This window comes from Buteo buteo, chromosome 8 (genome assembly GCF_964188355.1).
Source record: "Buteo buteo chromosome 8, bButBut1.hap1.1, whole genome shotgun sequence".
Taxonomy (NCBI): domain Eukaryota; kingdom Metazoa; phylum Chordata; class Aves; order Accipitriformes; family Accipitridae; genus Buteo; species Buteo buteo.
This window is the reverse complement of record NC_134178.1, coordinates 24398505-24414378: the sequence shown is the minus strand read 5'-3', so window position 1 is coordinate 24414378 and position 15874 is coordinate 24398505. Positions and strand designations below refer to the sequence as shown.

The 15874-nt window shown below is 44.0% G+C and overlaps 1 protein-coding gene across 2 annotated transcripts in view; it reads left to right on the top strand.

The window, feature by feature from the left end:
• The first annotated feature begins 421 nt into the window (after positions 1-421).
• The window catches only part of USP25 (ubiquitin specific peptidase 25), a 92819-nt gene continuing 77366 nt past the window's right edge, over positions 422-15874 (top strand). For both annotated transcript variants that reach the window (XM_075033920.1, XM_075033919.1), the window contains exon 1: positions 422-580. In XM_075033920.1, coding sequence (XP_074890021.1) covers positions 536-580 — 45 coding nt within the window. In that variant the 5' untranslated portion in view covers positions 422-535. The remainder of the gene's footprint in view (positions 581-15874) is intronic.

The following is a 15874-nucleotide window of genomic DNA, read 5'->3' as shown; positions in this document are numbered from 1 at the left end:
GAGGCCAAGCCGGCGCTGTCCCGCGGGGGCGGCCGCCGCCAAGATGGAGGCGGCCGCTGTAAATACCGCGGGGAAGGGGCAGGGCAGCGGCGGCACCGCCGGCGGCGAGCGAGGGGGGCAGCCGCCGCGGGGGGGGGGGGGGGTCCGCCCGGGGCAGGTGCGCGGGGCGGCGCCGCCGCCGCCGGGAGAACCGCTGCCGGGCAGCGGCGGCGCGGGCCGGGCCGGGCCGAGCCGAGGGCGGGGCTGGGGCCGGGGCCGGCGGCGCGCTCGGCGCTCCGGGCACGCTGGGCGGCGGCGGCGGCCGCGCTGGGAGTGACAGCGGGGCCTGAGCGGATCCGCGCTATACCCCGCGGCGGCCGCCCGCCTCGGCGGCCCGCCCGCCTGGCGGTGATTCGGGCTCCCCCTCCCGCCCCTCCTCCTCCTCCGCTGCCGCCGCCTCCCGCTCCGCTCGCCCAGCCCGGGCCCGGCCCAGCCGCTGCCGCACGGCGCCGCCGCCCGCCGAGCCCGGGGCGCAGCCGGGAGCCGCGCGGGGGCCATGACGGTGGAGCAGAACGTGCTGCAGCCCGGCGGCGCCGCCAAGGTGAGACACCGGCCCGGCCCGGCCCGGCCCGCCGCCCTGCGCCGCGCCGGCCGCGGGGTCCGCCCGCTGCGCCAGGGCCCGGCCTGCGAGCCGGCTGCGCGCCCCTCGCCGCGTCCCTGCCCGCCGGCCTCGCCCGGGCCTGGCCCCCACCCCTTCCCGGAGGCGCTCCTTTCCTGCGCGGCTCCGGCGGCTGCCCCCGCTCCCGCCCCCTCCGCCCCCCCCCCCCCGGCCGGCCGGCCGGCCGCTTTCCCCCCCCCTGCAAACGGGGGCGCAGCCTCCCCACGCTCCGCCGTTTCCCGGGCCCGTGGGAACCTTCCCCCGGCCGAGGAGGGGGCCCGGCCTTCCCCGCCCCGCGGCCTCTCCGGGCCCGCGGCGCTTCAGCCCCGGGCCGGGGCGATGGCGAAGCCGCCGGGCCGGGGGGACGCTGGGGCGCGGTCGGTCAGCGGGGGGCCGCCGTCACCCCGGCCCCGGGTCAGCCCCTCTCCGGGCCGGGTCCTCTTCCCCAGCGCCCCGCGGCTCGGGGGAGACCCGCCGCTCCCCGGGCCGGCGAGAGGGCAGCCCCGGGCAGGGACGGCGCCGGGGCCCCGGGCGGGCCTGTTGCACTTGCAGAGCTGCCGGGACGGGGAGCAGCGTGTCGGTGGGGACCGCGAGGTCCTGCCCGAGCCCCCGGCGTGAGCCGTGGGCCGGGAGGGAGATGCTGCACGTGCACGGCGTGACCCTGCTGCGCCGGCATCCGTGTCTGCTAAAGGTGAACGCTATTTCCAGCGTGTGACACACAGCTCGCTGTGACGCTGTCTTGCTGGAGTAAAAAAGTGCTGGATTTAGGGACTTCTGTTAACGTGCATCATGAAATGGGGTTAAGCGAATGGCAGTGTTTATGAATCTTTTGCTACGCACCAGGAGTTGCTGGAAAATGTTTCTTTATCAAAAAAAAAAAAAAAAACACCTTCTAAAGCTCTTTTTTTGCCTGAACTGAACTGGCAAGAGAAAAAAGAAACTTAAAATTAAATCAAGGTGCTTTTAAATTTATTTTTTTTTTTTAATTTTTAAAGGTAACTGTTGCTGGTTAATGCAACTGTTCTGGTTAGTGATATGACTTACCTCCTCTTCCCTGACTTTTTTTTTTTTTATGGCATGTGATGTTTTTATAGGAGGATAAAGGTATATGTGCTTTGATATAGTCAGTGTGGAAGTTAAATGGCTCCAAGTTGTAAGACTGGACAGTGGGAATGCAGTTAATAAGGTATAATTGTTTAAAGTGGTACAACATACATTCAGAAGGCTCGTTTGGAGGGAGAGGCATGTCTTGCCAAAGAATGCTATCATAGTTGAAGTAGTTAGCACTGATTTTGGCTGCTTCAGCAGGAAGGCAAGGGCTGAACGGACTAATTTTGTCTCTTCGTTCCTCAGACAGCAGTGTTTTCAATTGGGGTGTGCTAGCAGGCTAATGTAGCAGAGTTTTGCTGCCAGGTCCCATGCTATGCGTGTGTCTTCTGTGTTGAACAACTTCGTTTGCCTGACAACTTTGGTAGAGCGAGGTTATATTTTACAAAAAACTGTTGTTGATGGTTTACTTAAGTATCCCTTAATTATCGTATTGGATACTCTGTTACGTAATACCTGATAGACACTGGTCAGAGCTGCCTGTTGTACTTTCTGTCAGTAATCCTGAAGAAGACATGTTACAGTTTCCAGCTAAACTACTGCTTGCAGGTCAGTAGTTCAGGATTACTTTAGTTTCAAATCGAGGATAAGCTTCAAGGGAGGTTGGAGATTGATTGTGGTAGATCCCCTGGTAATCTACTGCAGTAAAAAATGAAATTAGCAATGATTTTAAAATTGTAATCAGTATCTATGGATGGTGGTTACTTGTCTAAGTATCTAGAGAAACTGTATAAAATAAGTTGGTTTTCTTTTTTTCATGGCAGGGATTTGCTTTTTTATTTCTGTTGAATCATCTGATTATTATATTATCTGAAACTCCTTGTCACCCATTTTATCGCTAATTGCATGCTGAGGGGGGAAAGCCGACCTTGAGAATATTTTGCAAAAAAAAATAAATATTTGACTCCAAAGTGAGTATCTCATTGCTTAGTGAGACTAATGAATAGCTAACTGGATGGCAGACTTTAACATTGTTCAACTTATTTGCATGTAAGAAGAAAAATTGTGAAGGTACGGTGGGCTGATGCGTGGTTGAAAGGTGGAGAGGTTACCATACCACTAACTCACTGTCTTCCCTCAAAAGAAGAAAATCCCATGCTCCACAAATAATGAGAGTTTGTTCTGGGGACCTCAAAGTTTTTCATGATTATTTTCTGTTAGTGTGAAGAAACCACATACAAACAGAAATATATTGGATTTCCAAGAGATGCCTGAGTCATCAGCATACCTTATTCAGAACTGTGGTTCCCAACATTGTTCATCAGATGTTTTCTTACTGTCATACAGGAAGTATGTGTCAAACTGCAGCAGTACTTGAAGATGTAGGTTTGTATTAATAAATGCTCTAACTACAAACAGCCCATTTCCCACTGAAGCTATCTTTAGTTTATTGTGTAGTTAAAGCATCTGGATTGGGTCAAAAGAAATTTTTTCTTTCATGTTTACTGGTCATCTTGACTCCTAGTTAAAACTTGTAATTTATCTCCTGAAGCAAATAATTAATCATGTTACTCTCATTGCTCACAGCTCTTGTGTGCTTCTCTTAACATCGTTAGGTGTCTGTAGGTTAACTGTAATGTTCATATTAAGACTAAAGCATGTGAACAAAGGTAAATGGCCTGGGAAGTTAAAAAAAGTGGCTTCTCGTTTTGCCCTGTCTGTATTTCTGTCCAGTAAAACCCTTTTTGCCAGGCATTTTGCTGCTGAAGAGCAAAGGCATGTGTGTTGCAGGTTCCCTGTACTCCAGGCAGTGCTGCACTGCTGCCATGGGGGCAGCTTGCGCTGGTGCATGTGTATGTTGATTTTCCTTACGGAGGAAGACTGTCCCAGGCTGACCGTTGTGCTGTGCAGACCCTTCCCTTGGCCAGTCTCCCTTACACAGTGGGTTCAGCAACAGGGGCTGGGGTGAATGGTGATTTTTCTAGTAATTGGAAGAAATGATGTGGAGAGGTCATACGTGTTTCAGCAGTGTCTCGACTCTAACTAATAATTATCGTGATGGTCCTCTTGGAACAGCAGATTGAAGAAGCTGGGTTTTAAAGGGTGACACTTAGCTGACCACTCAGAAATGTGTATTATCAAGTTCTACTGCTTCTGGAGAGAGGCTGAGTGTTGGCTGATACACAGATTTAAAGTCTGTTTTATCTGTCCCTTGGTTTCCCACACCCACTGTTATTTCAGACCTGTGATTCAGCAGCATATTGGCAGTGTAATCACAGGAATAGTAGGATAAAGTGAGGTGTGTCAGCTAAGCTCGTTTTTTTTAAAAGAAGCACAAACCTTTAAGGGTATTTACTGCTTGAAATAATGCATGGCTTAAAGCAAGGTCTAATACTACTTACTTCCTCTCCCTTGCTCTTTTTTGGGGTAGTAAGGAGAAAATTGTGCTAGCTGATGTGTGTGCTTCTGTTCTGCTCGTCCTGTATATTTGATGTACTCATTATTGAAAGATTTAGCTAATAATATGGTACTGACTGCTTTTCTTCCCTGAAAGCAATAGCCACTAATTGCAGTAGTTCTTCATACGGAAGATGATACAGTCCTGTGTCTCCAACAATTGAAATAGGCATGTCCATGCAGTACTGAATGGCAGGAGGTGATAGCAACAAACATCTACTGAGGACTAGGTATGCAAGGAAGGTATTTTGGGAGTTGTGCCCATTTTTTTTTTTTTTTTCTCATCTTGATAGGTGGCAACCTTCCAAGGATACAGCCTTTAAAGTCTTTGTGTTTTGATCAGTTGGGTGCAGGGTTTCCTGACCTACCATTTGCCCTGTGGATGCAGGCTCCTGCTCTTGGCATGTGGCCAGAGCCCCTCTTGCCTGTGAGCAACACGCAGGTGTCTTCCTGTATCTGAGAAATGCACCCTGGGTCATGTAATGAGGATGGCTTACATATCTCCCCACGAATGAGCTACCTGTGTTTGGACTGTGTGACAGGTGTCCTCCTTGCATGGTGGGCTTGCATGGTGGGGGGGATTATACCTGCTGCTGCTGGTATTGGAAGCTTTATTACCTCTTTTGGCCAGGATGAGCAGAATAAGAAGACTAGTTTACTGAAGGTGTTTGTACCAACTGCTAAGTAATTTGCAAGAATTATTTGAGGTGCTATGGAGTCACACTTTTAGATATACACATCTTGTTATGCATTTAAAAAAAAAAGTTCATTAAAAAATGAACTTCATCTTGTGTGTAGTTACACCTTCTACATAGACTCCTGTTTGTATTTTCTGAAAGCTAGAGCAAGGTGCAAAGGTCAGTGATTCGAAGTAATTTTGAAAGCCCTTGTCAGACTGGTATGCTGAATGCCTTCTGGTTTTGTGAATTTTCTGATGGGTTTTGGTGGGAGGGGCTGTGTGTATGTGGTTGAGTGGGTGGTGGGTTTTTTTTTTTGTAGCTACGCAGTCTTGCTTTTTTTGGTATATGCTATGAATCTGCACCTTTCTGAAACATTTAATAGTAGTTTAAAATCTCTTGCATTCTAGAAAAACTTCCACAAAAGTTCAGTAATGATTTTGATTGTGGTAGCATGACTTTACAACTATAGTGCTATCACTAGCATCTGTCTGAACTAATGTCTTTAAATATCTTTTGGTCCACACCTTGAAAATAAAAATACTTCTTCAGAATATTAAAATGTAAGGTTTATACATTTTTCTGTTAAGTTATTTTTAAATAATATTACAAAAGGTTTAGTACTTCCAAAAAAAAAAAAAAAAGTATTTTTAGGATAACCCTGTATCTACAACCACTAGCAAGAGCAGCTACAAAAGATGACAAAACCCATCAGCTTCTATGAAAAGGTCAAAAAGTAAATTACCCATGTCTCAAAATAGAAAAATATTTGACATTTTTAAAAGTGCTTTGTAAAGATAAGTGGGAGGATTATTGAACAGTTGCTTTTCTTGCACTCCTGTGCCTGAAAAGATATGTTAAGGCAGGAAGTAGCATCTCTTTAAGCCTGTGAATTCAGTTGGTGTTCATGGACTTTTCTAACTGAAGATGAATGAAAGATAGAAAGAAAGATATAATTTTTGTTCTGTTTTTGGCTAAATCTTCTCTTCTTCCTGGTTGAGGAGCACGCTAAGTGTCGACAGTCTGATTATTTAGTCTGCAAGAAGCTGGCTTCATAACTTCAGTGATGTGAATGGCTGGGTTGACGGACACCCTGGATGCCGGGGACCAGTGAATTGATCTGATGCCCCAGCTGACTTGGAGGCTGCCTTTTCAGGCTGGGCTGAGATCTTAGCAGAACTAGCTGGGAGGTGTCTAACCCTCACACATCACTTGTGCCAGGAATTGTTTGGGGTGCTGCATCAGTCACCCCCTTACAGCCGTTGCTGGTGGTGCCACGATGGGGGGATTACTGAGGCGCCCAGGGCTGCTTCTAGGGTTCCTTTATGTTTTATTGCCCATCACTTTCTGTAGTGAAGATGCTGATTTGCAATTTCCAGCTGGTCATCTGGCAAAAGCTAAGAGCCAAACGTGGTATTCCTGATATTCTTTAGCACAAAAAGTAAACAAAAAGCTTAAGAACAGTGTCTTCACTTACATGTTTTCATGTAGGAGTAAATTCCTTTAAAAGCCTGACTTTTTGGTTTTATTTTTTTTTTTTAATTTCTTTTTTCTTATTATTGACTTTTTGTACTTATTATGGAACAGAGCCCTTAAAATTGGGAGGGGAGGTGTTGCCAGGACCTGGACTGAGACAGGAAAGTCTTTTCTACTTTCACTAAGTAGGAAAGCCACATGTGTGGGAGCAGCTTTTCTGGGAAATGAAAGTATCCTGAGTGCTTTCATTTTCTGGTTCTCTTGTGATAACCAGTGTGATTATGTAAGGGTGGGAAAGGTTGCATTGAGTCACAATGAAGGTTTGTTTGTGTGTTAGGTTTTTTGTGTTTGGTTTTGTTTTGGTTTGGTGTTTGGTTATTTGTTTGGGATTTTTGTTTTTTTTTTTTGTGTTTTGTTTGTTTGTTTGTTTTAGATGGATGTGTTAAACTTCCCCATCAAAACCCAGTGACTTAGTTACCAATGTGATGGTCTTTAGTCAGCAGGTAGACACCTGCAATTTGAGAGGATTCAGTTTCTCACCCGGGGGCTGTTGACTTGTGCCTGGGGTAGCAGTGTAGCATCACAATGCAAATAGCAAGCCAGAGTATTAGCTGAGTAATGTAGGAGAGCCTGTTGTGACAATGTATTTCAAAGTGTTTTTATGAATTCAGGGTAGACTTCAGTCTTTTCTTTTCCCTCTAGGACATAAAGACCACTTCTGATAGCTGATGTTACACTTCATCAGTTGGGGTGCTGTTAAAGAAGTCAACAGTTGCAGAGAGTAGAAAATATTTGACTGGAGTGAATGTTCAGTTTAACTAGTTCAGTGAAACTAATATAACTCGCATGTGACTTTTGCCAGAGATCTAAGTGTGCAATAGGTGGGGTGGTAACTCTTTCCATTCGCTTCGGGACTGTGATACGTGCAAAGTTCTGGTTAATGAGTGGTTAAGTATAATTACTAGGGAAAAGGTAGCACTGTGAATCACTATGGTTAGTTGCATGTAAAAGTATGTAAAGTTGAAACTTTTCTGATAAATTCTTTATCTTTTTTATTATTTAAAAAGGGGCAAAAATACGATGACAAAGTAATCTAAAGCTCTGAGGCTGAAGTAAAGATGAGGTGGTGAGATGCTTTACTGCTGAACAGGATAACAGGGGCATGCCTTGCATAATGGTACAAACCCAGGCTTTGGGCCAAGTCAAGGGAAAGACTTTTTCCTGTTTCCTGCATCAGGTTGGCAAATGGTATCTCTTGCTATTTTTTGTGAACACTTGTAACTCTTAATTTGGCAAGACAGCGTTCTGAACAGTGGATGTCAGATTTCTTTAATGTTACCTTACAGTAATGCTGTGCTGAATATAAATGTTGTTATAAGCTGTATTGTGCTGACACACCTCAGCCAAACTTGCAGGTAGAATGGAGAGCAGCTGTGGTGTGTGCCATGATTGAGTGCAATCACTGTCTAAATCGCCATCTAAAATGTTGCTTTCTTACAGCATTAAGGTTTGTGCCCTCTCATTGTATTGCAGGATTTAGGTCTCTTTATCACTAGATTTCTTTAGCACTTCAAAACTTGTAATACACTAAAGGCTCTATGGACCATTAAAGGAAAATTTCCATGAAACTTCTTTTTGAGTAAACCTGTCCATACCACCTTTCTGCTCTACGTCACCATCCCAGTTTCCAGAAGTGAATGAAGGGAGCATAAGTCAGTCTCTCTACTGCAGCGGGTTACATCTCCCTGCCTGGATATTTGGGGCGCGTATGCTGGTCTGTGATCTGAGTGGCAGAGGTGGTGTGCTACCTTCTTCTGGTAGCTGCAGGGCTGGGTCTGCTGGTAGAGGGGTGGTTTTAACATGCTGAACTACATAGTAGTTTTCCTGGTGAATGTGGTGCAGAATCTGTGGTTTTAGGCTTTAACAGGAATGAGATGTTAAGCAACATTTTGAATCAATATTGAGATTACTGTGAAGTGCTATGAAGGAGGAATTGGGCCCTAAGATGTTGTGAAGGACAGATTGACACAATGTCCTGAGTAGGACACTGATAATTTCAGTCGTCTATGGTAGGCTTTGTGAGTTCTTGTCTATTTAGTTATGGACGGGTTTTCCATGTATTCAGTAACATCATTAATTCCAAATGTTTGAAAATCACAATGAAAGTACTTAATCTATTTAGACATAGACTCTTGCAATTTAAGAAGGCACTGATGATTTTTACAGTTGGCTTTTATAGCTTTCATTATTTTGAAATTGTCATTAGCTACATTCTTTTGCTTTTTGCTTCTTTGCTGTAATGGATGAAATTCAGGAGCATGTTGAAAGCCATCAACATGAGAGTTTTTCTGAAACCTGATGTTACCTGATGATGGGACTTCAAGAGAAACAGCACTGTTGTGAGAGGTGGCAACACTAAGTGTCCACAGTTCTAATATAGCTCTCTGAAGTAAGGGTGTTAGAGAGGTGGAATCCAAGGAACATGCGATGTGGAAGATCTTGAAGGCTGGAGTGCAGCTAGGTTAACCTTGGAAACATCACCTGACATGGATTTGTGTATGTAAAACACTTTATTTTTTTTTTTTTAAGGCAACAGAAATATTGGTGTGCAAATTCTAATAGTTTTTATTCTGAGATACACAGCTTTGACTTGATGCTTTTTTTAGTAGTACTTTTCTGAAGTATTTTAACTGGTGGATTCTTGCTGAAAAAAAATACACCCTGCACAACATTTCTTTTAAAATGTTTCTGTTATCAACTAATTGGCAATAGTCAAGCTTATCAAAGTTTAGGGGTCAAGCAAATGCAGTTTCTGCTTATAATATCCTTGACTAAAGCTTTTTTTAGCCATCAGGTGAAAGCATATTTTTAAGCTTTACAGTAAGCACATGTAGACAAGAATAATGTATTTCATAAAAGCTTTTTAGAGAGGTATTAGTGTTTTCAAGGCATGATCCATAGCTATTTAAATGTAATTGACCCTTGTATCTTACCTCAGTCTAGACACAATTCGTGGAAATTAATGCATGTGACAAAAAATGGCGTTATATGTCTTTATGGCTCCTTCCTACCAATTGATGTGTCATCATTTCACTTGTGTTGTACCCCAAAATCCAGAGGTCTCCCTTTAATTAAAACAGGATGTTCACTTGACATTACGGTCTGAGTCTGAGATGTAAAAGTTTTGGATTGTGAATTGTGTAGCTATATTTAATGCCATCTCTTGCTTTTGCTGAATAGTAAATGCTAGGCTTGAGTTTTTGCATGGTTTCTGTGATGGCAGTTCTTCTCACAGCTGTATGACTTCAAGAAAAGTCAGATACCTGTGCTGAAATTTCCTATTCTTATTCTCAAACTAAAAATTCCTCTTTCTGAATTTCAATAAAATTTTAATGAAAAAAAATCATTTTGAGAAGTTGAATTTAGCTGTGTTTTTACTGGGATTAAGCCAGAAAAAAAAAAAAAAAGTGCTATGTGGAAGTTGAAAATAGTATTTATTTACATTCAGGTGTATGTTTCAAGAGTGCTTTAAAGTAAGCAGCTGGAAAAGGCTGGGTATGCACAGGCATGTGGCATTCTTCATTCTCTTCAGAAGAGAAGGAGATAGTGAGAACAGACTCCTACTCCGCTTTCCTTTTGTGTCCGGTTTCATTTTATTCCTCTAAAAGTTAGCTGCTTTGAAAAAGAAATTTCGCCTGGGACCACAGCTGTTGGAAATGTGCTTTTTTTTAAACACTTTCCAAAGTGCATAGGTATAAATGGCCTGGTTAGAGGACAGATTACTGTGTATTTCATTGTATCCCAGAAATCTTATATTATGACTGAGAAAGCACTTCTATATTTTGCAGATTTTAACTTTTGCTTTGTTTTGGTACAGAATCTTGGCAAAATATATTAAGAGAAAGTTTTTAAGCTTGTAAGTATGTTTTAGTTTTTTAAAACTAAACAGCTTTTGGAGCGCTTGCGGAGTTGTTTCCCTTCTTGGTATTACCTACTTTCCCATTTGTCAGCTGCTTTTCTTCAAATTCTGCTTGTCTCTCATGTAATTTTTCACCTGTTCGAGGACCATGCTGTTTTCATTTAGAGACTTTCCCACTACTGTTTTCTTTTCTTACGTTAGAACTTTTAAATTATTTGGTGGCAGTAATCAGCAAGCTTTTTAAATTCAGGCACCTAGGTTTCTAACTTTTTTTTTTTTTTTATGGGGTACTAGAATTAAGTCTTCTCTTTCTCTCTGTATTCCTTTACTTGTTTGGAAATTAAAAAATAACCAACATCTTACTGGCTACTTTTAAATGTTGCCTCTAGTCTTGCATGTGTTTTATGGGACTTGGTGCTGAAAGCCACAAACATCTCCTTGGGACAACCCTGGCTGGACCATAATTGTCCCCTTGCCTGAAGCTGGCTGGGCTGCTTTTTTGGGTACAGTCTGCTGGGTAACCTCTGGAGTTATTCATGGTAGGGATGGACAGATTTCCCCATCATCACAAGTTCCAGCTCTGGCTAACATCGCAAGTTGCCTTGAAGCTTTTTCTGGGTCTGATTTAAAGATGACTCGTAAATGTGCTACCTACTTCCTAGTACTGGGTGGGGGTGTGTGTGCAGCATACAGGCTCTGCTGCGTTGTTATAGACTGGGGTAGGACTTTGCAGCTGCCTGCTATCCCCAGCAAAGATGCTGAAGACTGTTGCTTTGTGACCTTACTGAGTAGAAAAGGGTTGAACATTTTGCTGTTGGAGTTTATTATCTATTGTTTGATGGGGGAACATGTTGGCATAATGCTGCTGCTAGGAAGGCGGCACAGAATTTAAATTTCTGTATGTTTCAAATTATTTTTCAAAAATGTGAACTCTTTAGAGGAGTCTTTCATAACCCTTTTCCTTAAGTCAGCCTATGAAGTTTCACGTAGGTGTGTGGTGATGAAGAATGACAGAAAGTCACTACTGATGATATTGCCACAACACCACTGAGACAGGGAAGACTGATAGGACTAAATTATAACAAATAGCAGCTATAAAACAAAGTTGTCATAAGTTTCTTGAGACCACGTCCTCATATTAGAATATAACAAGTTCAGCTTTCTGTGGGAGCTGAGGCAAATGTGCGTTTCAAAATCAGGTAATTCAAAGTCCATTAAAAAAAATACCCAAGGATTCTCAAGATTGTCTTTTGTCTTTCTCCTTGAGAGAAAACGGCCTGGAAAATTTCAGTTGCCCTCTGTGGAGTGTACTGATGAATTTACTATTTCTTTAATTGTGAGGTAGTAAAAGTATATGCTGATATACTGGTAAAAATCTCAACACATCTTTAAATACTATGTCTCTGTTGTGTTTGAGGTTCATTTTAATTCTAATACCATCTGCGTCCGTTGAGGTTATTACCTAATGAAAATGAAAGCTGTTCGCTGCCCTTCACAGGCTGACTGTCCATGGTGTTGCGGTGGCCTTTCTGCAGGGACACAGCACGTGCCAGTGGCTTCCTGGCGCTTGACCCAGGAAAGGCTGTCTTGCTGGAGAAGCTGGAACTGCTGTCAGAAACCCAGCACTTTGCAGGCAACCTGTTAAGTGCTGCCCTGGATTTTAGGTGATTTACTGTGATCTGTAATCTCGTTCTTCTGCAGAGTTTATTTAATACCCATCCACCCCCCTCCCCCCCCAGCTAACAATGTGTGTCTCTTCACAGGATTCCTTTTTAAGTGATTAGTAGGGGGGCAGGATAAGCTAGTAAATAACTTTACTGAATGCTGCAAATAAAGGTGCCTGACTTTTCTGATGGAATTTCATCTCGTAATGCATCTCAGGTTAAAAGTTGGGGAGGGGGTGATCTGTTGAGGCTGCAGGATGAGCTTCCCTCTGAAGACCTCTCTGCAGCAGGGTGGAGGTGCTCCCCTCCGCTCTCCATCCCCAGCCGCTGTGTCCTCTCACCTGATCTCTCTTGGCCCGGGCAGTGGCGGGCAGGAGCAGGCAGTGCGATTGGGAGCTGTGGGCCAGCTGGCCGAGCTGCCAGGTGCAGCCCCCGGGACCCCCAAGGCGGGAGGTGGGTGCTGCCGAGGGTGTTGGGGAGCCCTGGGGTCGGCCAGGCTGCTGGAGGTGGCCAGGGCTGCTGCTCTCGAGAGACAGGAGGGCACGTGCATGCTCGTGAGCACAAGGCCTGTTTCTTCAGGAAGTGAGGTTAGTAGGTTTTTTTTTAATCCGACTAAACGGCAAAGCCTGTGTTGAAAGGCTTTCTGTTTTCTTTCTTTCTTTCTTTCTATTCAAGACAGACAGCTGAGCTTTTTGCCCAGATGTGTCCCTGCTATTGAATACCGTGGACCCTTTGTAATACAGGCCTGTCTTAAAAAGTGCAATTTAACTTTCATTTAGGATTTCCATGCTGTACTATTCTGAATTTTGTGTGGAAAAATTGTTTGTGAAATCTTCCCTGGTATCGCTTACCTAGGGCACATAGCGGAGTTGTCTGAGGTGAGGTGGGATCTTTGACACTTGTGCCATTAGCAGTTGCAGTAAATGAGATATTTCTGGATGTGAACACCTAAACCAGGGAGCGGAGAACAGCATACAGGGTTTCAGCGCCTGCTGGAGTGGGCCTAAGTGTGTGTGTTCTTTTGTGTGGTGTGTGGCTTTGACCACTGAGACCCACCAGGAACATCAGACCCTCGTTGAATTTTATATTCAAATTATATTTATATTATGTATAATCTTCTATGAATTTTATATTCATCTCTTGTTTGAGTAGGTTTTCTGCAATAGTCCCTAAGTAGGATGAGGACTGTGAGAGGCTTTTTCCCCCCTTGATTTCCCTCACTGTATAAAAATAGCATTAAAATAAAGGCAGAGAAACAATCCATTTTCATAAGGCTGCTCCTCCACAACAGTTTAATCCAGTGGAAATAGGTGCAGCCTTGGTCTTGTCCTCTCCCTTATCCCACCCCTGGCTCTCACTAAGTCAGCAGGAAATTAATTTAAAGCAAAGAGTGGCTTTCTGATGGTTTATTGAGAGCCTGGGCTGGCCTGCTGGAGGTTCAGGCAAGTGGCAGTGCTGGCTCAAAGGGAGGAGTGGCTCGTGGCCAGAGCAGGTGGCATCTGGCAACGCCAGCCTCGGCTGGCCAGCGGTGGCAGGAGCTACAGCCTGGGAAGGACAGCTGATGAGTCAGAAGCAGCTTGTGGTCTGACAGCCCCTTTAAACTTTATTGTTTGCAAGTATTGCAGAGACTGGAATGCCACCGATCTGAGGACTCTTGCAGCTTCCAGAGTTGGTTTGTTTGTTCCTAGAGTTGTCCTCTTTATCATAACGGCAGAGTGAGGAGAACGAAGGGGCTAGCTTGATGTTTTCTTGTGAGCTCCTCGGTATTGTGCAGAGCAGGGTGAGATTATGATGGCTATTTGGAAAAAACCCCCAACATAAAAAAGCTAAACACTTGAATGGGCTAGCGGGACTGCCCTCTCAAGTTGAGAGGTAGATCTTAGCCTTTCAGTGACAGATAATAAACAGGTAATGAAAGGACTGTGAAGGGCCTCAAATGTGAGCCAGAATAGCTTGTGTTTGGCGTGATGGGTTAAACTGCGACTGGAATGCAAAGGAAAATATCTCAAAGTGAGAAGTTAACATGTGGATCTTTGGAGCATTGTTTTAGACCTCAGCAAGACAAGATTTCATTAATTGTTTAAAAGACACTCGAGGATGTTTTTAATAGCTGCTACAGTGAAATTATGATACCCTGGGCAATAGTCTTTCCTGTAATTATGATACCCTGGGCAATAGTCTTTCCTGTGAGGAGAAAGCTTGTGTCTTGGTGATACTACCTGGGCAGAGACTTTAAAATTTAATGTTTAGGCATGATGGTAAATGCCTATGAACAGAAGAAAAAAATTAAGGAAACTTTTACAACAGAAAGTAGCCAGGAGTGATTGGAAAATATGTGTGTATATTTACATACACACACAGTTCGTTCTGTATCTGTCATCCTCCAGCCTCCTTCTCTTTTCTATCTGTATAATGTCACCTATCACTGAGCCCGCTGGCTTTAATTTGCTGTGGCTTGTGCACCCCGTTGGCAGCTCTCTTGATGCTGGGGTCAGAACACATTGAGGTGGGACTGGGATATGAACCGAGGCTGGAGTGTGCCACTGCGATGTGACACTGCCCAGCTGTTGCCCATGGGTGGGCTTTCAGAGGAATCCTTCTGAATTTTATATGTAGTTTACAGATAACATGTGCTGGTGCTTTGAAAGACCCGTTGTTGCCACCAGTAACTCTAATCACCCATCAGAGTTGGATTGGAGCAGAGATACTTTTGCTAATTACTGTCACAGTTATTGGAGTGTATAAGAATCAAAAGCGATTTTTGCGAAGCAAATTTTCCCATGGCCATTCCAGTGAATACAACCTGAAGTTTAACTTGCATCTAGTTAAATGAAACTAAAGATCTCATTGGTTTTATCGTAATTAATTAATTTTTAGAGGTGCCGTCATTACTATTGGGAAGCTTGCTATCGTACTGAGCAGGGTGTGAGAAATCATGATGGTGGTTTAAAACACACAGACCTCAAAACTCTCAACAATTTTTCATTTCTGACACCTTTTATGTTTTCAGTAAGTACTAAGGCTGCTATCCGTTCTTGCTTACCAGCCTGTCACTGAAGCTTGTTTAGGAGTAGTTATCAGTAAGAGCTAGAAATGTGGAACTAAGCAATTCTTTACATGCTTCTTCACTCAAGCAACAGTGTTCATAAATAATTTCATAGACCAATTTTAAGATAGAACTTCAGTTACATTTCTATTGTTTGTTCCTGTTTTGGTTTTTTTTCCTGGATTGGTTTTAAACGATGTTGCTTTGATGGAAACGACAAGATCTTTGAGCCAGTTCACACTTCGGTTGTAGATCACATTGTTTATTACCATGTTCTGGTAAGTTAGTTTAAATGGCTTTGCTGCCTTCCTAGTGTTTGGTCTTGCTTTGTCTTTATAATGATTACTCATATTGCTTTCAGCCACTGTTTTTGTTGTTGTTGTTTTGTTTTTTTCTATTGGGGAGCAATATAAACTGAGCATGTTTAGTTGTAATCCAGGCAATAGACCTGCAGGGCAATCAAGTTGGAGTCCAGGGCTGAGTTTCAGTCCTTCTGTGGCCAGAGGGAAAAGGAGACAAAATCCACTAAAAACGTTTAAGGAAGTGTGTTTCTGTTGCTTTCTGAATGCTCTCCATGTTGTTGTATGTAGGTACTCAGTGGTGCCTTTTCCAGCTGCATTATTACTCCAATTCTTTAGCACCCTGAAATTTGCCTAGGAAGATACATATAATAAGCTGGTGCTTCTCCCTTGCTTTAGTCTTCTATGCCCCGTGTAAGAAATCTGGCTGTAGGGTCTCATTCCTTCTCTGTGCTGTCCATCTGAACATGGAAGAAAGGGGGTGAAGCTACTTTTCCTGCCTATGGGTGGAATAGTTTGGAAAGTCACAGACTTTCCCCCTGTGAACTGTCAGGGTTTCCTGCTCATTGCAAGAGTATTCCCCATGTTAAGTGGTGATTTGGTTCACATTTAACTTCTGGGTTTTTTTTGTAAATGTGTGTAACTATCAGAG